Genomic DNA, 22,417 nt, shown 5'->3' on the forward strand with positions numbered 1-22,417 from the left:
AACCGACTTCCGCTTCCTGTTTACGGCGGAGCGTCGAAGGAAACGAAAGTCGAGGGGTGGGTGTGGTTGCTGATATGTTTGGGGAATCGTGAGGTGGGGGGAGGAGGGGGAGGAAAAGTAGGGCGCCGGGAAGGGGCGCTTTTGACGCGCCGCCGTCGCCATGAAGAAGTTTTTCCAGGATATCAAAGCGGAGCTGCAGTTCAAGGGAGCCGGGCCGGGCCAGAAGCTCAGCGAGTCGTCTAGGTAACTAGTCCCATCCCACTCCTCCGCGCTTGGTGGGCGGGGTCCCCGTGGGGGAGGGGGAGAAGAGAATGAGGGGGAGGGGAGGGGCAGGGGTTCCCCAAAGGTCATCTAGTCCAGCCCCCTTGCAAGGCAGGGGTCTCAACTAGACGGAGGGCCATACAACAACATCTGCTTAAAAACCTCCAGGGAAGGAGACTCCACCACAGGCATCCCCAAACTACGGCCCTCCAGATGTTTTGGCCTACAACTCCCATGATCCCTAGCTAACAGGACCAGTGGTCGGGGAAGATGGGAATTGTAGTCCAAAACATCTGGAGGGCCGAAGTTTGGGGGTGCCTGGCCCACCACCTTCCATCCCAGTCTGGACAGCTCTTAAATGTCTCCCTAATGCTCACTCAGAAAACTTGAAGCCGTGGGTTCGAGTCCTACCCTCCAGACCAGGAGAAAACAAGCTTGCTCTCTCTTCCCTGTGACAGCTCTTCATATATTTGAAGATGGCTCTCCTATCTCCTCTCTTCCAAGCTAAACATGCCCAGTCTTTCAAATGCTCCTCATAAGGCTTAGCTTCCAGACCCTTGATCGTTTCAGCTTGTCAATATCCTTCTTAATTTGTGGTGCCCAGAACTGGACACAGGACTCCAGGTGGGGTCTGACCAAGGCAGAACAGCATAGCTGCCAAGTTATCCCTTTTTTACAGGGATTTTCCCTTATGCTGAATAGGCTTCCTCGCGAGAAAAGGGAAAACTTGGCAGCTATGGAACAGAGTGGCACTATAACTTGTTCTCTCTTCCTTGTGACAGCTCTTCAGATATTTGAAGATGGCTATCCTGTCTCCTTTCAGTCTCCCGTTTTCCAGGCTAAGCATACCATGCTCCTTCAACTGTTCCCATGGGGGGGGGGGAAGGGGGAAATGAGGGGAGGTGATGGGGGACCACAAGGGTCATCTAGTCCAGCCCCCTTGCAAGGCAGGAGTCTCAACTAGACAAAGGGTCACCCAACCTCTGCTTAAAAACCTCTAGGGAAGGAGAGTCCACAACCTCCCGAGGGAGACCGTTCCATTGCCAAACAGCTCTTACTGTCAGAAAGGTCTTGTAAGTTTCTTCAGCCCATAAGGGACATCAGGAGTTGTCTAGAAAGGGAAGGCTTGCTTGTTCTGTTTGCGAGTGTGGCAGGTTAGGGGAGAGAAACTTCACAAACTTCATGTGCTCCGGGAGCTGTTGCTGTCGATATCCCCATGCAGTTTACACCGCCATGCAATTGGGGGGCCAGCCCACCAGCCGACTCTGCCCACCAGCCTCCTTTTTTAAGTCATTCACTAACCAGACCACAACCTGCCAGTCTAATGCTAGATGGCCTTCCATCCCACTGCCAAATGGCTCTTTCTGTCAGAAATTTCTTCCTGATATTGAGTCGGAATCTCCTTTCTTGAAGCCATGGGTTCGAGTCCTACCCTCCAGAGAGCAGGAGAAAACAAGCTTGCTCCAACTTCCTTGTGACAACCCTTAAATTTTTTGAAGATGGCTATCATATCTCCTCTCAGTCTCCTCTTTTCCAGGCTAAACATCCCCAGCTCCTTCAACCGTTCCTCATAAAGCTCGGTTTCCAGACCCTTGATCCTCTGCCCACCTTTCAGCTTGTCAACATCCTTCTTAAAATGTGGTGCCTAGAATTGGACACAGTATTCCAGGTGTAGTCTGACCAAGGCAGAATAGAGTGGTACTATTACTTCTTGATCTGGACACTAGACTTCTGTTGATGCAGCCTAGAATAGCATTAGCCTTTTTTGCTGTTGCATCACACAGTTGACTCATGTTCAGCTTGTGGTCCACCAAGACCCCAAGATCCTTTTCACATGTACTGCTAGCAAGCCAGGTGTCCTCCATCCTATATTTGTGCATTTGGTTCTTCCTGCCTAAGTGCAGAAGCTTAATTTGTCCCCATTGAAATTCATTTTGTTAGCTTGCGCCCAGTTCTCCAATCGGTCTTTTTGAATCCCAATTCTGTTTCCTGTGGCATTCGCTACCCCTCCCAGTTTGGTGTCATCTGCGGATTTGACGAACGTCCCCTCAATTCCTTCATCCAAGTCGTTTATGAAGACGTTCTGGTGGGCCTCTGGCTGCAAGTGGGTGCTCCCCAGCCCCTTTGTGATGGTGCTGTGACACTGTGGGGACAGTGGTGGCTGGACAGAGTCCATATTGCCTTGCTTCTCTGCTGAGCTTGGGTTTGCCAGGATGAGTAGAAGACCCCACCGCAGAGTGGTGTATGTACCCCCTTCACTATATCAGTCTGTTTGTTCTCCTGGGAGTATTTCTCTGTTTTGCGTGGAATTCCCTGCGCTGTATGAATAGGTGTGTAAGTCATCTACATGGCCGTTTATCTGTAATTGGGCAGGTAGCCAGCCTTGCCCTGAGAGTTGTGAAAGACTGTAAGCTCCAATCCCAGCTCAGCCAGGGATGTTCTAGGGAAGCTGGTGGAGGCTTTTAAACATCTAGAAAAAGATCGGCTCCATCTTGAAAGGCATTGGAGTTTAAACAGGCTGGCCATATATACAGTGGTGTCTCACTTAACGAATGCCCTGCTTAACGAAATTTTAGCTTAACGAAAGGTTTTTTCTAGCGGAGGTTGCCTCGCTAGACGAATTCGTTTTCGTCTAGCGAATCGCGGTTTCCCATAGGAATGCATTGAAATTCAATTGATGCGTTCCTATGGGCAAAAAAAATATTCAAACAAATTTCAATGCATTCCTATGGGATTCGCTAGACGAATTTTTTCGTTATAAGAAAAGACCCATGGAACGAATTAAATTCGTCTAGCGAGGCACCACTGTATATCATAAATATTGATGATTTTTAGTTCTATACATTTCAATAATTTTACAGACATTTTAACATTTCAAAACTTGACTCCCTTCCCCCTCTTTCTGCGGATCCTTAAATTATTTTTTTAAATATTTTCTGCATATCCAAATTAACTTAATTTGTTCATTTATTCATCTGCTTTAACGATATACTTTTTAATAAAACTGCAGCTTGTTAAAATAACCCTGCCAATGTTCTTACCTATTTACAGTTTGTTTGTAAATATTCAGTGGTCTGTGAATCTTTTAGTTCTCTTCACTGGCGCAAAATTCCCGCTGTTTTATGAAATTCCTTCTGCAGGGGTGAGGAATCTGTGGCTCGCCAGATGTTGTTGGGACTACATTTCCCATCATCCCTGACTGGGGCTAGTGGGACTGGGAGTCCAACAACAGCTGGAAGACTTCGTGTTTCCCAGCCCTGCCTTACCGCTTAAAAACCAAGCTAGCATTCTCTTGCACTTGCTCCTTCCTTATGGGAGCTCTTCTGTAGCTTTCTTGACCCAGCTCTTTAGCCTCACTGGCAACTTCTCTCTCTTTTTAAAATCTTTTAATTTATACTTTTCAAGTTTATTTATTCCTTATTCCTTCTTCCTTTATACATTTCATTAGTTTTATGACTAATTTAACATTTCAAAGTTTGACTTCCTTCCCCCTCTTGCTGTGGTTCCTTAAATTTATTTTTTAATATCTTGTGCATATCCAAATTCATTTAATTTGCTCGTTTAATTATCTACTTTAAATATATACCAGGCACCCCCAAACTTGGCCCTCCAGATGTTTTGGGACTACAGTTCCCATCATCCCTGACCAATGTTCCTGTCAGCTAGGGCTGATGGGAGTTGTAGTCCCAAAACATCTGGAGGGCTGAGTTTGGGGATGCCTGATATATAACCTTACAAAACTGCAGGTTATTACAGTAACCCTGCCAGTGTTTTTATCTGTTTGCAATTTATCTGTAAATATTCAATAAACCATTTCCATTATTTTATTTTAAAAAGTTTGTTATCTTGATTTCTTATTCTTCCAGTAAGTTTCACCATTTCTGCATATTCCACACGTTTTTGTACCCATTCTTCCTTTGCTGGGACTTCTGCTTCTTTCCACTTTGGGGCAAGTAGCATTCCTAAATACATTTCTATGCAATTTAGGTAGTTCTGTCCCTTTAATTCCCCAAAGAATGTTGGGCACACTGGCATCTTCTTGAACAGGTTTTTTCTCATTTGCTCACACCTTCCCTTTCATCTCGAGGTAGAGGTGACTGGAGGCAGATACTGCTCCTGTTCCTTCTCAGTGTTCATGGCAAGGAGCAGAAGGAACAGCCCCCGGGGGTGCGGGCTGGGGGTTGGCAGTGTTGCCCAGTGATGCCCGCCCTGCCTCCAGCTGCTGGGGGCCACCACCTGGAAAGGGGTTGGGCCGCTCGTGATCCTCATGGCGACAGTAATAATAATAATAATAATAATAATAATAATAATAATAATAATAATATATTATTTATTCCCCAGCCACTCTGGGCGGCTTCCAACAGAAAAATAAAACGCAATAATCTATTAAACATTAAAAGCCTCCCTGAACAGGGCTGCCTTCAGATGTCTTCTAAAAGTCTGGTAGTTGTTTTCCTCTTTGACATCTGTTGGGAGGGCGTTCCACAGGGCAGGCGCCACCACCGAGAAGGCCCTCTGCCTGGTTCCCTGCAACTTGGCTTCTCTCAACGAGGGCACCGCCAGAAGGCCCTCGGCGCCGGACCTCAGTGTCCGGGCAGAACGATGGAGGTGGAGGCGCTCCTTCAGGTATACTGGACCGAGGCCATTTAGGGCTTTAAAGGTAAGCATTTCTAGTTGACAGGCTCCCTGGCACTTGTGTTCTTTGCTGGGCCTTCAAAGCACTCGCACTTCTCTGCCTTCAAAGTGTCTCCGTTTCTCTCCAACAGAGAAAAAGCTCCCAAAGAGAAGCCCAAAGCTGACCCTCCTGCCAAGTCTCGCCAAGGGCCGACAAATGAAGCCCAGATGGCTGCGGCGGCAGCCCTGGCCCGGCTGGAGCAGAAGCCCAAACCTCGTCCCCCCACTTCCCAAGACGCCATCCGGAATCAGGGTAAAAGGGCGAGGGGCAGGAGGTGCTGGCCTGCGTGTCTTAATGAAAGCTCTCTCTCTTTTTTGGTTAGTTGTTGATTCATATCAGGGCTCACCAACCTTTTTCAGCCGTGGGGGGCCGGACTATATTTTTTTTGGGGTGTGTGTGAAATGAACAAATTCCTATGCCCCACAAATAACCCAGAGGTGCGTTTTAAATAAAAGCACACATTCTCATGTAAAAACATGCTGATTGGGCTGGATTGAGAAGGTGATTGGGCCGCATCCGGCCCCTGGGCCTTAGGTTGCCTACCCCTGATTTATATGTTCTGAGGATCCAGGGGGCTGTCTTATTCCACGGGAGGCAAGGGAAAGTGCAGTAGCTGTGCTTTGGGGCAGCGAATCCAGTTTCCTACACACCTTGCAAAAAAGCCTGCAGAGTCCTGCTCATAGTAGTCCTGTTGAAATCAACAGCAGCTCTTGCCAAGCTGGAACTCTCGGACGTCCAGGAAAGCTGAACGGTGGAAGGTTCAGGATAGGCAAAAGAAAGTCCTTAGTGCAGGGTTAAACTCTAGAACTTGCTGGCACACGATGCAGCGATGGGTACCAACTGGGATGGCTTTGAAAGAGGATGGGAAAATTCATGGGGGAAAGGGCAAAGCTATGCTTTGCCTCCAGGGTTAGAGGCAGTAAGGCTTCTGAATATCAATTGCTGGAAACCACAGGAGGGGAGAGGGTTTGTGTGTGCTTGTATTTTGCTGGAGGGTTCCCCACAGGCCTCTGGTTGGCCACTGTGAGAACGTGGACTAGATGGGCCATTGTTCTGATCCAGCAGGAATCTTCTTATGTTAATGGGCCCAAGTCGCATAAGTTATTTTCATTGGGTCTACTTGCATTGAAGGTACAGTGGATGCTCAGGTTGCGAATGTGATCCGTGCGGGATGCACGTTCGCAACCAGCAGCGGTCGCAACCCGCATCTGCGCACGCGTGGGGTGTGATTCGGTGCTTCTGCGCATGCACAAATGCAATTTAGTGCTTCTGCGCATGCACAGGCGCCGAGCCCGGAAGTAACCAATTCCAGGACTTCCAAGTTCGGTGCAGAGCACAACCTGAAAGGACGTAACCCGCAGCGGACGTAACGTGAGGTATGGCTGTAATTGTGCACAATGAGAGAGCGAGAAGGTGATGTAAATTGGGACAGAACTTTAATTTATAGCACACCGCCCATAGGTATAGATCCCGAAGACTTTGTTGCACCTCTCCTCAAATTTCACTTTTGATACATATCTTTGTTTTAATGGTTCTTCTAGTGAAAAAGGAGCTTATGGCTGAAGCAGCTGCAAGTGATCAAGGAGCCTCTGTGGATCAGAAGGTAGGAACAGTTGCGTTTGAAATAATGGGGAAAGGTGGCCCGCATTTGTTGCCTTGCTATTTATTAGTAGGTTTTTGACCTGCTCTTTCAGTATTTATTCAAAAGGTTGTGTTTTCCTTTATTTACCGTATTTTTCCATGTATAAGATGCCCCCTATTTTTGGAGACTCCAAATTAAGAAAACACCGCTCAGCACTACCTGTGTATAAGACGAGCTGCAATTTTAAACCTTTTTTTTTTTGGTGTATATATATATATATATATATATATATATATATATATATATATATATATATATAAAACCCTAGTCTTATACATGGAAAAACACGGTATTTATTGTTTTAAATTTGTATGCCGCTTTTCTATGTAAATATGCTCCAAGCAGCTCACAAATGCAAAATCAAGGCTTCGCTATTGCAATAACAATCAGGTGTACAGGTAAATCATTTCAAAACCTAATGATCCTATCCAATACCTCAGCTGGATCTGTATGGACATTGCAGCAGCTAAAGTAATCGCAAAACAAACTACAATGGGTGTAGGCCTTTTCTTTTCCTTCCTCCAATGGAGTGCCTGTGTTGAATCCCCGCCTCTCTTTAGAATTCTTTACCTGCTCTTCAAGAAGAAGATCCCTCCATGCTGTCCGTCTCAGGAGTCTACTTCACTTGCCCTTTAACTGGGGCCACCGTCCGGAAGGATAAAAGAGAGGCACAGGTCAAAAAGGCCATCCTTGAGGTAAGGTTATTTTGGGGAGTGTGTCGGGGAGGGAGGGAGGACCTCTGATGTCTCGACAAGAGTGCGCATTTCTCTACCCCCCCTACTTTATTGATCTGTTAACAGGGGAAAAAATACACAAACATAACAAGTTTTGTCTGGGAAGACAAAAGTACAGTGGACGCTCGGGTTGCGAACGTGATCCGTGCAGGAGGCACGTTCGCAACCCGCAGCGCCACATCTGCTCACACGCAGGTTGCGATTCGGCGCTTCTGCGCCTGTGCAAAGCATGATTTAGCGCTTCTGCGCATGCGCGATTGCCAAAACCTGGAAGTAAGCCGTTCCAGGACTTCCGGGTTCGGCACTGTGTGCAACCCGAAAACACACAACCTGAAGCTGCCGTAACCCGAGGTATGACTGTACCAGAATGCAGCACGGCTGCAAAGGGATAATAAAGCATCAATGCATGCAAATGTTTCCTTTAAAAGTAACACATCTATATATATAAATGATCCCACTGCGTGCACGGATGTCCCAGCCTTTCACCGTAACCGCTGAACCGAATTGCATCAAATTAGGACAAAGCGTACCTTGCCCATCAGGGAGGGATCTTGCATAAATTCTTTTTCCAAAAAAGCATGCCTTTCATACCTAAAATAATGATTAAACACAAAAAAGTGGCACCCAAATTATACATCACCAGCAGAAGCTCTGAAGACTCCAGCAGCATCCAATAGAAAGGCAGATCGCGCACGGTCACCAGCAAAAGCTCTGAAGGGCGGCACCAAATAATGACGTCATCAACCGAGCAACTGAAACCACCAAGGCGGCCATTACCAGACAACCCATAGAGTCAGGCCGGGGCCAAGGAATGGAGATACAGGGCGGAGGCCTCGGCTCGCATTTAAATACTAGCTCAAGCCAAAGCCGACAGACTAGGCCTCGCCTCTACTTTAAAGCCTACAAACTAGGGCTCTGCTCTACTTTACAGCCTACAGACTAGGCCTCAGCTCTACAGCCCTTTAAATACTATCCCGAATGGAGCCCTGGGTGGGGGTGGGGGGAGGAGGGGCCCAGATAGGTCATGGGCTGACGTAGGGTGGGGGGAGGGGGGGACGGGATACCTCATGGGTCGCTACAGGATGGGAGTAAACACAGGGATGAAACACAACCACCGGGGGGGGGGAGGAAAAAACATAGTCCAGGGGAAAACGGACACATCCTCCCCCTTTCCTGGGAAACATTGACTCTGAGCATAGCTGTCAAGTTTTCCCATTTCTCGTGAGGAAGCCTATTCAACATAAGGGAATTTCCTTTTACAAAAGGGAGAACTTGACAGCTATGACCCTGAGTCAGGCACAGTAATGCGTCATGGATCGTCACAGGGTGGGGGCAGCCACAGGGATAACCCACAGCAACGCGTGGGAGGGTCAACTAGTATAGATTTTTTTTAAAAAGGAGTTGTAGTGTAAAAGATTTTCCAAGTCCGTCTTGATACCATGTGGATGGCTGCATGCAAGACTTAACGTCTGTATCTGTCTTGGTAGACAGCACTTTGGGTTTGGCAATTGTTTTTAAAATTATCAAAGTTTTGTAGAAATAAATGAAAGTATTCTCCACCCGTGAGCTCCATTGTTATGGCGGACAAAAGGTTTTATATACAGTGGTACCTCGGAAGTCGAATGGAATCCGTTCCGGAAGTCTGTTCGACTTCCAAAACGTTTGGAAACCAAGGCGCAGCTTCTGATTGGCTGCAGGAAGCTTCTGAAGCCAATCAGAAGCCGCAGAAACCCCATTGGACGTTTGGGTTCTAAAGAACGTTTGCAAACGGGAACACCCACTTCCGGGTTTGCAGCGTTCGGGAGCCAAAACATTTGAGAACTTAGCTGTTCAAAAACCAAGGTACGACTGTAGTCTTAAACAAGCCAGACATTTGCATACACTGGTGGCATTTGCATTAACTGTGGTACCTTGGGTTACAAACACTTTGGGTTACAAACACTTCGGGTTACAAACTCCACTAACCTGGAAGTAGTACCTCGGGTTACAACCTTTGCCCCAGGATGAGAACGGAAATCGCGTGCCAGCAGCACGCCGGTGGCAGGAGGGCCCATTAGTGAAAGCGCACCTCGGGTTAAGAACGGTTTCGGGTTAAGAACGGACCTCTGGAACGAATTAAGTTCATAAGTAGAGGTACTGAATGACCACGTGCCTCTGTATGAGAAATACAATGACGCTATGTAGTTCTGGCTTTTGGATCCTTGTAGTTTGTAAGATGGCTTTTCAAGAAGGGAGTCTGCCAAACCCTGGAATAACTGTAACCCAAATGATTAAGATTAGAGGGCCTTCGAGGAGTTGGCGGCACAGCCCCGGGTATTTCTGTTTCTTCATCTCCCCAGCATGCTGCCCAGGACCCCGTGGCTGCTGCCATCATGGAAATCCACACTTGCAACAGGGACCGGGAAAAAGTCAAACTCGGTGTGGAAACCATTGCAAAGTAAGTGGAGCCTGGTGGCTGTCGGTGTCCACCCCCCCTTCTTTTTTGTAATATGTTATTAAGTTGTACAATTTAATATTCAACACATTTATCATATATAAAAAATAGAATAAAACACAACTCCCACACCCCACCCCGTGACTTCCCTCAACTTCTCCTTCTGGTTTTTTTTTAACAATTTGCCACTTCTACTTAAATTTTCTCTTTATTTTTCATCTTTTAGCTGAATGCTCTTACATTCTTATCATTTTTATACCAAATTTTCTTCCAGTTACTTATTACATTTCCATCTTGTCATTTCTTAACCTTTACTCTGGTTTTCTTAACCGTAAGTGTTTCACTCAAACCCGGCTAGTGAGTCCATTTCTTTGCAATATTTCTGTAAATACAACATGAACGATTCCCAGTCTTTTTTAAAAGTCTCTGTTGTCTTTGTCTCTGAGTCTTCCCGTGAGTTTTGCCATTTCTGCATATTCCATAAGTTTAACTTGTCACTCTTCTTTCGTTGGTATCTTGTCTTTTACTTTTTTGGGCTAGTAAAATCCTAGCTGCTGCTGTAGCATACATGAATAGCTTCTTCTGTTCTTTTGGCTATTCCTGCCCTATAATACCTAACAAGAAAGCTTCTGTTTTTTTAACAGAAAAAACCCCTTCTGACAAGCCCCCTCTAAAAAAAGCACTATGAAAATGGTATAAAAAGTCCTAATTATTATTATTATTATTATTATTATTATTATTATTATTATTATTATTTACAGGTAGGTAGCCGTGTTGGTCTGAGTCGAAGCAAAATAGAAAAAAATCCCTTCAGTAGCACCTTAAAGACCAACTAAGTTTTTATTTTGGTATGAGCTTTCGTGTGCATGCACACTTCTTCAGATACACTAGAAACAGAAGTGTCAGACCCTTATATATATACAGAGGGTGGTGGGGGTGGGTGGGAATGGGCGATGGGCTGATAGGAGTGGTAAACCTGTAGATGGCTGTTAACGACTGCTGATGACTGCAATTAGTCCTGGGGGGGGGGAGCAAGGGCTGAGGCGCTAAAGAAAGCTTGATCATGCATAATGAGATAAGAATCCGATGTCTCTATTCATCCCAGGTGGCTCCATGGTTTTAAGCTTGGTAATGAGTTCCAATTATTAATAATTATTTATTATTTATACCCCTCCCATCTGGCTGGGTTTCCCCAGCCACTCTGGGCGGCTTCCAACAGAAATATTAAAATACACTCATTTCTTAAAGATTAAAAGCTTCCCTAAACAGGGGCTGCCTTCAGATGTTCTCTAAAAGTCTGGTAGCTGTTTTCCTCTTTGGCATCTGATGGGAGGGCGTTCCACAGGGCGGGAGCCACCACCGAGAAGGCCCTCTGCCTGGTTCCCTGCAACTTGGCTTCTCGCAGCGAGGGAGCCGCCAGAAGGCCCTCGGCGCAGGACCTCACTGTCCGGGCAGAGCGATGGGGGTGGATTCACTCCTATTGAATTGGCGGTACTTCCTTTTGAGAGGATGCTTGCGCGGGATGTGAGCAAGCGGGTGCCCCGAATGACAACTTGCCTTTCTTCCTAAGGTACCTTGACAACATCCACCTCCACCCAGAGGAAGAGAAGTACCGGAAAATCAAGCTGCAGAACAAAGTGTTTCAGGTGGGTGTGTCTCAGAGAAGAGTCCCTCTCGTCCCAGACAACTGCCCCTGCCAGCAGCTGGGCCTTGTGGGAGTTGAGGGCCCAGGAATGTCGCATGTTCCCAGACCCTGCTGTCTGGTAGAAACCATCTCACAGAAAAACGAGGACTAGGAAAGTGAAGGCGTGACCCAACCAAAGTCAATAATAATAATAATAATTCATTATTTATACCCCACCCATCTGTCTGGGTTTCCCCAGCCCCTTTGGGCTGCCCCTAACAGAATATTAAGAACACGACAAAACATCAAACGTTTAGAACTTCCCTAAACAGGGGCTGCCTACAGATGTCTTCTAAAAGTCGGATAGTTGTTTATTTCCTTAACATCTGGCGGGAGGGAGTTCCACAGGGCGGGTGCCACCACCGAGAAGGCCCTCAGCCTGGTTGAGCATTTGTTTGCCTGTTGGGAACATTTAAGGCCTGGAACATTTAAGGGCTGGAAACAATGCCTTATGAGGAACGGCTTAGGGAGCTGGGTATGTTTAGCCTGGAGAAGAGAAGGTTAAGGGGTGATATGATAGCCATGTTCAAATATATAAAAGGATGTCATAGAGAGGAGGGTGAAAGGTTGTTTTCTGCTGCTCCAGAGAAGCGGACACGGAGCAATGGATTCAAACTTCAAGAAAGAAGATTCCACCTAAACATTAGGAAGAACTTCCTGACAGTAAGAGCTGTTCGACAGTGGAATTTGCTGCCAAGAAGTGTGGTGGAGTCTCCTTCTTTGGAGGTCTTTAAGCAGAGGCTTGACAGCCGTATGTCAAGAATGCTTTGATGGTGTTTCCTGCTTGGCAGGGGGTTGGACTGGATGGCCCTTGTGGTCTCTTCCAACTCTATGATTCTATGATTCTAAGTTAATCGTCATCGTTGAGCCTTCCAGAGTTAACACGAGCGACACAGACCTTTCTCAATGACCTTACAGTCTAAAACAGATGGGGACTGAGAGGGCAAGAAACAGTCCCTTCAACTCATTATTATTCTCTTAAGTGAGAGCAAGAGGTGCAATTCTGGGGCTCCATCACCGCTTGTCCGATTGAGAAGTTCAGGTTTCATTGCTTAGCCACGTTAGTTTGTTAAGGCCATGGTCTTATATGCACTTTCCTGGGAGCAACATCCCATTGAACCAGTGTTAGAAACTCAGATATATAAGCTAGGTGGCAAATGGCTTCTTCAACCAAGGTTGTACTCTCCAAAACGGAATGTCTAGTAGCCATTTCTGGCAAGGCGGCTCTGAAGTCTTATTTTTCAAACAGTGGACTTTACTGATTGATTATCAGGTAAAAGATCTGGCTAGTTCAGATGACAACCTCAAGCTAGGTTAAGAGCTTTGAGAACTGACAGAAGAACAAGTCCCTTGATCCGGGGACAGTCCCCTTATATATATTGGCCTATTCCGACCTCTTTTTCTTAATGTTGACACGTTTATAACGTAGGAATATTCTTCACAACTGTGAGCAGGGCAGCGGAGTGGGGTTAGTGAAACTCTAATGTTGTTCACCATTCCTGCTCAGGCTGCAGAGTAAAAGCATTTTGGTTCCAGAAATTCATTCCGATTGTGCAGATAAAATAGAATGTATAGAATTCTATAGGGTGTGGTATGAGTGTGTGGGGAAAAAAGTCCATATCCAATGATCGCCTGGCATGTACCTCCAGATGGTGATGTCAGGAGCCGCCTTGGCACCGAGGGCATCTTCACTTGGTCGCAAGTGGCTGATAGCCGGTGCAAAATGCCCCTGGCACCTGGCTAATTTCGAACACTGAACCTGACATAACTTCTCTCTTGAGCTGCACTGGAAGTAGTGTACAAAGTGCTCAGAGTTGGCAATGGGGCGGCAGGGCACTCTGCAGATGGCAGCTTTGTGGAACATTTGTCGAAGCAGCTGCCCCACAGCGTACGTGATTTCAACTTTGCGCGGTTTATGGCTGGCCGACTGAAATCGCACAGATGTATAAACGCACAGAAGGCAGGGAGCTTAAAAGCTCTTTTTGCGCAGGGTTTTCATGACATGGAAAGAGCTTTTAAGTTCTCCTCCACCTTGGATGGCCCTGCTAGAGCTCTCTGCCTTGCTTGCAGGCAGGGTGGGTAAGACCCATTTGGCATGCCAGCTCGGGGGGCTAAGATTGCTTGAAGCTAAGATTGCTGTGACATCAGGTATGGGGCAAGTGGGCATGGTTTGGGGCGAGGCCCATGCTGGGTCAGATTTGGCCCACAGCTCACAGGGTCTCCATCCCTCGCTTAAATCGCCTTATATTGTGGCAGGGTGCAAAGGCAAGCAACATAAAACTGAAACAACCAGCCCCAGGGATTCTCTAGCTGGCTGGCTGGGTTTGGCTGTCGGGAGTCATGTGTGATGTCAGGAAAGGCTTGCAGGACAAGAAATAAGCAGCATGGATTCATTTGGCTTCCTCCTAGGAAAGGATCCACTGCCTGGAGGGGACGCACAAGTTTTTCCAGGCTGTCGGGTTTGAAAAGGCCACCCTTAGTGTCCCAGGACAAGGTAAGAAGGCTCAGCGTAGCAGTTGAAAGCCTGAGCTCATGAACTCACAAGGTGGCCCTGGGCAAAGCCGCACAGAATCTCGGCAAGCCACAGATGGGGACAAGCATAAGACCCACTGAACTTGCAGAGTTGTTGTCAGGATTGCAAGGCGAGAAGCACTTTGGACACTCTGCAGAATGCTTCTGGTTCCGATTAGGTCAGATGGGGGATTCCTGGGGTGAGGGTTTCTCCAGGCCCTTTTAAGTTTCCCTTCTGATTGGAAGCTTTTCTGTCCATCTTCAAATAAATCGCTGCGGTGGCGATTTATTTATTTTAAGTCTTATCTCCGTCTCCTCCTCCTCTTCCTCCGTGAATTGCTATCGTGAGAGAAGTTGCATTGCAAGAAGTCTCTGCAGATCTTATTATTAAATTTATATGCCACCCATCTAACTGGGTTGCCCCAGCCACTCCGGGCAGCTCCCGACAAAATATTAAGAACGCAACAAAACATCAAACATTTAGAACTTCACTATACAGGGCTGCCTTCAGATGTCTTCTGAAAGCAACATAGGTGTTTATCTCCTAGACACGTGTTGGGAGCGTGTTCCCTGTAGCTTCACTTCTTGCAGGGAGGGAACGGGCAGAAGACCCTCGGAGCTGGACATCAGTGTTTGGGCTGTGGAGACGATGGGGGTGGAGATGCTCCTTCAGGTATACTGGGCCAAGGCTGTTTAGGGCTTTAAAGGTCAGCCCCAACACTTTGAATTGTGCTCGGAAACATACTGGGAGCCGGTGAATATCCTTTAGAACTGGTGTTATATGGTTCCAGCAGCGGCTCTCAGTCACCAGTCTAGCTGCCACATTCTGGGTCAGTTGTAGTTTCTGAGTCACCTTCAAAGGGAGCCCCACAGAGAGCAGTAGTCTAAGCAGGAGATAACCAGAGCATGGACCATTGTGGTGAGACAGTGCGCAAGCAGGCAGGGTCTCAGATTGGTCTGGTGGACAGCTGCCCTGGACACAGAATTAACCTGCGCTTCCAGGGGCAGCTATGAATCCAAAACGACTCCCAGGCTGCGCACCTGGTCCTTTAAGGGCACAGTTACCCCATTCAGGACCAGGGAGTCCCCCACACCCAACTGCCCCCTGCCCCCTTAGCAATTGCCGAGTGCTAAGAGGATCCCTCTCTTTCCCTCCCCACTCCATCCCCTTAGAAGAGGCCACGGAGGACTTCTATGTCCTGAAGGAGGGGAAGCTGGGTGACCTGAAGGAGCACAAGGAGAAGCTTCTGAGCGGGGAGCCGCTCCGGGCCCTGCTAGATCGCCAGCGCCGCATCTTCAAGCCGTCCCCCCAGGCCTCCCGCTTTGAGCTGCCAAGCGACTTCTTCAGCATCACCGCCGAGGAGCTCAAACGGGAGCAGAGGCTCCGGTGAGTGATGCTGCCTCGTCTGAAAGGTTCACAGGTCACACGTTTTTGCTGCTGCCTCCCCAGCTTTGAAAATCATTTTTATTTAAATACAGTGGGCGCTCAAGTTGCGAACATGATCTGTGCGGGAGGCACGTTCACAACCTACAGCGTTTACAACCCGCAGTGCCGCGTCTGCGCATGCGCGGGTCGCGATTCGGCACTTCTGCGCAAAGCGCGATTTAGTGCTTCTGTGCAGGGGCTGAAACCCGGAAGTAACCCATTCTGGTAATTCCGGGTTTGGAGCGGGACGCAACCTGAAAAGACGCAACCTGAAGCGTCTGTAATCCGAGGTGTGACTGTAAGTGTTTAAATACATTTCACAGAACATCAGGACTTGAGCCAAGAAAGCTGTTGCTTCACAGGGCCATGAGTTGTTAAAAGCAGCACTCCACAATGACAAACCTATTTTAAAACTCCACCCTTAACTTTAAGCCACAGATTGAGTCTGCTACTGGTGTGCCTGGGAGAAACCCCTAATACCTTTGAAGGAAGATTCCTTCATATGTACAAAGGCAATTCAGACCCAGACCCTGCACTCTGCCCACTTAAGTGTCACAGTTCATTCTGGACAGGCACCTCTAGTTATTAGCCTCAATTTCTATGACATGCTGGCCTGAAAGTGTTTTAGACAGTCCCCAACACAGCCAAAACATTCTTGACCTCTTATCAGGAGTGTCTTGTGTAGAATAAGCTACTGGCTTTACATCACAACTGGGCCTGGTTTAAATGAGGAACAGCAAGAAGACACAACTGTGGGCTCTTGTCAGTTTATTCCATTGCTGAGTCCAGAATAAGGGGAACCTGCTGCGATTACATTATGCAAGCTGGCTTGTTTTAAACTACGTAGTGATGCGGGGCACAAGGAATTTCTCATCTCAGGGAAGTCTTCCTCCTTGAGACTTTGGTGAGCCACAGGGACTTAAAACCCATGGACTTTCAGCTGGTCGTCTTTAGCCAGTCCAAACTCAATGAGGAACTTACATACGTTCTTCCACTGGTCCCCTTGAAGCTGAATCACCTCTCCATACTCAATGAGTGCTCAATCACAGCACCATTGCAGGCAAATTTCTTCTTGAAGGCCTCCACCAGTTTCTTTTTGTCATAAACATCGGTGATACCCTGGACTGTGGTGAGGGTTTTTTCTGCTGTTTCTCTGCTGGATCCTTATACGTACAGTGGTACCTCTACTTACGAATAACTACTTACGAATGTTTCTACTTACGAATGGAGCTCTGTCTGCCATCTTGGATGTGGTTTAGATAGGATTTTTTCTACTTACGAATTTTTAGATAGGGTTGCTTCTACTTACGAATTTTTTCTCCCAATGCATTCCTATGGGATTCGACTTACAATTTTTTTCGACTTACAACTGTGCGTTCGGAACGCATTAAATTCGTAAGTAGAGGTGCCACTGTACAGTGGGACCTCGTGTTACATACTTAATCCGTTCTGGAGGTCCGTTTGTAACAGGAAACCGCTTGTAACATGAGGCATGCTTTCGCTAATGGCACCTCCCGCTGCTGCCGTGCCGCCAGAGTGCGACTTCTGCCCGCATCCCAGGGCAAAGGTTGCAACAAGGGGCATCTACTTCTGGGTTAGCAGAGCACGTAGCCCGCAGCATTTGTAAGGGGGGACGGTACGTAACATGAGGTACCACTGTATGGATGTAGTCCTCAGTCCCATCAGGAAGTAAGTCATCACCCTTATTTGCATCAGCAAAGGGGTCAAAGGAGTGGAGCTTCTGGATAGCGGACATACAACACGCTTCACTTCCCCCAGATTGGAGGCAACAGCAGCGATGGCGAAAGGAGGAGGTGGCAATGTAAATGGCTCTTCAACCTCTGCGAGGGGGCACCAAGAAAAGGGGAAAGGCATCCAGTGCAGGGCTGCTTTGAATGAGGCGCTCATTGTATTTTAGATCTGGAAACCGCTGTGGATGTGTAGGCAACACCAGTTGTTGGGTCCTCGTTCCAATGTGGTCCCTCTTTTTTGTTTTGCTTTTTGCCTCTGAAGGACAGAAGCTGTTGAGAAGGCGTCGATGCTGAGAACGAAGGCCATGCGGGAGAAGGAGGAGCAGAGGGAGCTGAGGAAGTACAACTACGCCTTGCTGCGCATCCGCTTCCCGGACGAGTACATCTTACAAGGTACGTCCGAAAGATCTGGGTGCGAACCAGTGCCCGGGCAGAGGCCACCGGCCACCCAATGCTCAGTCGGCACAGGTGCTTCATCATGTCAGAGCCTTTGGGCTGGAAGAATGGATGCCTTAAAGAGATATTATAGCACGATGACCTCGCAAGCTGTGTTAGAAGCTGAGATATGAAAGCTAGGAGCTAAATGGCACCCTAAACCTAGGTTATGGGCGCAACAACAGAATGTATTCTTATAACAAGAATACAAAGCTGAAAAGGAATGAACTGCAGCTAAAATCTTATGTTCGTTTTTCACATGGTCTAGTTCTTCCCCTGCCCACCCCCACTAATATTCTTAAGAGCATGGGTAGGCAAACTAAGGCCTGGGGGCCGGATCTGGCCCAATTGCCTTCTAAATCTGGCCCGTGGACAGTCCAGGAATCGGCGTGTTTTTACATGAGTAGAATGTGTGCTTTTATTTAAAATGCATCTCTGGGTTATTGGTGGGGCATAGGAATTCATTCATTTCCCCCCCTTCAAAATATAGTACGGCCCACCACAAAGTCTGAGGGACAGTGGACTGGCCCCCTGCTGAAAAAGTTTGCTGACCCCTGCTTAAGAGGGTGTCTTCTCCAATCTTCAGAAAGTGGCTAGAAGTGGGGAGGCAGAAAAAGGTCCTCCTTTCCTTCCACTCCACAGTTTGAATCTGAAATCTTAGGCACAGTACTCTCCAAACCCAGAGCTGGCCCTCCAAGTACCTCTTAGCCAAGCCCTAAGGGACACGGGTGGCGCTGTGGTCTAAACCACTGAGCCTCTTGGGCTTGCCGATTGGAAGGTCGAATCCCCACGACGTGGTGAGCTCCCATTGCTCCGCCCCAGCTCCTGCCAACCTAGCAGTTCTAAAACACACCAGTGCAAGTAGATAAATAGGTACCGCTGTGATGGGAAGGTAAACGGCGTTTCCATGCGCTCTGGTTTCCGTCACGGTGTCCTGTTGCACTAGCAGTGGTTTAGTCATGCTCCTACATGACCCTAAGCTGTTTGTGGACAAATGGCAGCTCCCTCAGCCTGAAAACAAAATGAGCGCTGCAATCCAGCAGGCGCCTTTGACTGACTTAACCGTCCAGGTTTACCTTACCTGTACCTTTTAACCAAGCCCTGCCTGGGAGGTGTCAGCGGGGAGGGAAATGAGAGACCAGGAATGGCGGAACAACCATCCAGAATATATTAACAGCAACAGGATTTCCCCCTTTGTTCTGGGGAATTTTTATGGCACCCTTGGCTTTTTTTTTTTTTGCAAATGTCAGCTGCAGTGGGAGCGAGGAGAATAGGGTGAGATCCGTGCCGTACATCTGAAGCACAGCCGGGGCCCGTTTAAAGCCTGCGTCTTCCCCCAGAGAATCCTGGGAACTACAGTTTGCTAAGGGTGCTGGGAATTGTAGATTTGCAATGGAGAAACCATGGTTCCTTGGATCCCTTTTGAATGAAGTCGCAGGCTTCAAATGCGTGTTGAATGTGCTTCAAATGCATTCCATGGGTTTGCCCTGAAACTTTCCGAATTTGCACCAAACACTAGAGAGCAAATTTTCTTTCTTTCTTGTGCAGGGACGTTCTACGCCCGGGAGCCCGTCTCAGCCCTTTACCAGTTTGTGCGAGAGACGCTGGAGAACAACTGGCTCCCCTTTGAGCTTCTGGCCCCCGGAGGCCACAAACTGACCGACGAGAGCATGGCGCTCAATGAATGTGGCCTGGTAAGTGGGGCCACCTTGCTTAAGTCTCCTTGCCAATGACGGGGGTCAGGTGAAGTCCTTGTCCATGTTGAAACCTGGAGCAAGCAGCATTGAATATGATGGGGCTTTCATGTCGCTTAACGGCAGGATCCTTCCTTTGAACTGTGCTCCTCTAAGGAAGCTTGAGATGGGAAGGACAGCTGTACACCCTGTGTGATTCAGTTGTAATTTTCATTTTGGCCTAGGTGATTTTTGGAAGAACTTGGGGAGAAGGGCAGGAGGCTAAATGACAAGTGTCTGAAATCTGAGGATATAACAATGCATTGAGACCACATAACACCGGACGTGAAAGACCTACATTGGCCCCCAGTCCGTTTCTAAGCACAATTCAAAGTGTTTGTGCTGACCTTGAAAGCCCTAAACGGCCTCGGCCCAGTATACCTGAAGGAGAGTCTCCACCGCCATCATTCAACCCGGACACTCAGGTCCAACTCCAAGGGCCTTCTGGCGGTTCCCTCCCCACGAGGTTACAGAGAACCAGGCAGAGGGTGGGTGGTGCCCGCCCTGTGGAACACCTTCCTTTCAGATGTCAAGGAGATAAAGAACTACCTGACTTTTAAAAGACATGTTTAGGGAAGTTTTTAATGCTGGATGTTTTGTCGTGTTTTTAATATTCTGTTGGGAGTCGCCCAGAGTGGATGGGAAAAACATGGCTATTACATTTCATTAGTTACATTCCATTTATAATTGAGCTGCCTAATGACAAATAATTACAATTACAACAAATAAAGGCTTGACATATCTTGCTTTGCATGTCATGCATCTTATCTCATATATTGGTTTCACTTTTTAAGTTGCATTACTAAAATAAATGCACTTTTCGACGATATTCTAATTTCCGAGTTTCACCTGTATATAGATATCCTCCATGATAATTGTTAAACTACAAGTAAAATAAAAATCCTGCCAATGCTTCCATTTGCTTGCAGTGGCCTCCTAAATAACTCATGAATTTTTCCCATTCTTTTGTAAAGTTTTTATCCTCTTGGTTTCCAAGTTTCCCAGTCAGTTTTGCCATCTCAGCATAGTCCATCAGCTTGGTTTGCTACACCTCTCTGCTAGGGACTTTGTCATCCTTCCATCTCTGGGCTAGTGACATCCGGGTGGCCGTTGTTCCATACATAAAAAGTCTTTTCTGCTCCTTTGGGATATCAGTACCTGTAATTCCTAATAGAAAGGCTGCTGGTTTCCTAACAAAGCGCGGGTGGCGCTGTGGGTTAAACCACAGAATCTAGGGCTTGTTGATTGGAAGGTCGGCGGTTCGAATCCCCGCGACGGGGTGAGCTCCTGTTGCTCGGTCCCAGCTCCTGCCAACCTAGCAGTTTGAAAGCACACAGTGCAAGTAGATAAATAGGTACCGCTCCAGCAGGAAGGTAAATGGCACCTTTGGAGCTGACACCAGGCAGGTGCTCTCACTGTACTCTTTCTGGCAACTGTTCAAAACATTTTCATTAGTGATAGTTGCCCATCTGAACACATAGAAGCTGCATGCGATTTACTTCCTTTTAACACTGCTGACTTTCATCATCTTTTGAATACTACCTGCTTTTAACTGTGTTTTATCAGTCATTTTAATATTCTGTTGTATATTTTTGTAAACTGTTTAGAAAGCTCTCTTACCATCATGTGGTTTATAATATATAATAACAAATTCAATTACAAAAACACACACACTCCTTTTCCTTTTCAAACAGAGTTTGAGCCTTTGTGCAACATACTATTCAGTAACTGGATGTTGGCTACTTCTGGGCCTGGCATGCAAAAAACATTACCTTATGCTTTGCCCCAGCTGTCCTCAAGTAGAGATGGGAAGGCCTGGGGAAAAACTGGAAAAATTGGGAGAAAAACAGGCTGTTCCCCCGGGTTTTTCAAAGCCGTTTTCCAGAAGTCCATGAGAAAAATGACAAAGAGGAAGAGCAAGAAGAAATGGGAAATGATAGTACTGTAGTTCAGAAAATGAGATAGAATAAACTGCATGTATATGTTGTGTCTTCTGTGGGTTTTTTTTCCCCTTTTGGTTTTCTTTAAAGCACTACTCAAACGGTAGACCATCTATGGAGCTTAAATATTGAGGTGGACCGTAACTTTATTTGCTGTTGGTGCTAAGGGGCAAATCTGATTATTTTTTATGTTGATGGTTTCTTGCTTTTTTTGTTGTTGCTTTTGAGGGAAAGGGTGGTTACCTGTTTTATTGCAAGCACGATACTTTTATATACACCGTGTTTCACGCAGTTTGTAAAGCCACTGAGCTTTTCTTTCAATTTCCCCCAAATTTCCATTTTTTCCCGGAAAAAAAAGGGAGTGGGGAACGTCCCCCCCCCTTTCAAGGCTTTCAAAATTTCTGGAAATTTTACACCTCTAGTCCTAATAACGCGAAGTTCCTTTGTTTCTTCCCCAAGGTGCCGTCTGCCCTTCTGACGTTTGTATGGGATGCTGATGTCATGGCGGATATCAAGGCTTCCGGCGGGGAGCACATGGGGAGCGTGCTGAAGCCGGACCTCCTGCTGACCGTGCAGACCCTGTCCTGAAAATAAAAGCAAACCGGGATGAGATCCAGCCCGTCCGTCCCTCATGCTCCCCTTCTCCCGTGTTTCTTACGGAGGCTGCTTCGGACACTCCCGTAACTCCCTGCCTTGTGAACACTAAACAGGGGCGGAAATGGGGGGTGGGGAGGCTGCTGTTTTTCCTAGTGCGTGTTAGGGCCCTGGAATCAGAGTAGCCATGGCCAGAGCAGTTGCCTCGCCGGGCAGTAGCGCATTGAGGACTTGGAACTGGTTCAAAACGAGATGGATCAAGAGAGATATTTTTACAGTGCTGCTTCCCCCCCCCCCTTTCTATTTATAACCTTCCCTCGGAGGGGTCTTGTCCTCTTTCTAACCTCAAAATGAAGCTTCTCGCTGGGGTTAAAAAAAAAAAAGATGAAAACACTACCCTGCCCCGTGGACGGTGGCGGCACGAATCGGTTTGTGCCGAGGGGCCAGGAGCACACACTTTATGTTTCCGATCCACAAACTTTGTTCCTCCCTGATCCCAGGCTAGGAGAAAGTGCTTTTTTTGGTCTGTCTGTAACTGTGTCAGCCTACAACTGGCGGGAGAAGCTGTTAGCTTTATTAAAGGAAGATGTGCTCCCA

General features: G+C 47.3%; 1 protein-coding gene across 1 annotated transcript; it reads left to right on the forward strand.

Annotated features, from left to right (window-relative positions):
* The first annotated feature begins 18 nt into the window (after positions 1-18).
* Positions 19-22,417, forward strand: UBXN6 (UBX domain protein 6). Its single transcript, XM_060275373.2, has 11 exons — positions 19-243; positions 5,028-5,188; positions 6,478-6,539; positions 7,139-7,273; positions 9,652-9,749; positions 11,317-11,392; positions 13,840-13,924; positions 15,115-15,328; positions 17,381-17,511; positions 19,102-19,247; positions 21,686-22,417. Exons 1-11 carry the CDS (start codon positions 161-163, stop codon positions 21,812-21,814), a joined length of 1,320 nt encoding a protein of 439 aa, XP_060131356.1. The 5' UTR covers positions 19-160; the 3' UTR covers positions 21,815-22,417.

This window comes from Zootoca vivipara, chromosome 6 (genome assembly GCF_965207765.1).
Source record: "Zootoca vivipara chromosome 6, rZooViv2.hap1.1, whole genome shotgun sequence".
NCBI lineage: Eukaryota > Metazoa > Chordata > Lepidosauria > Squamata > Lacertidae > Zootoca > Zootoca vivipara.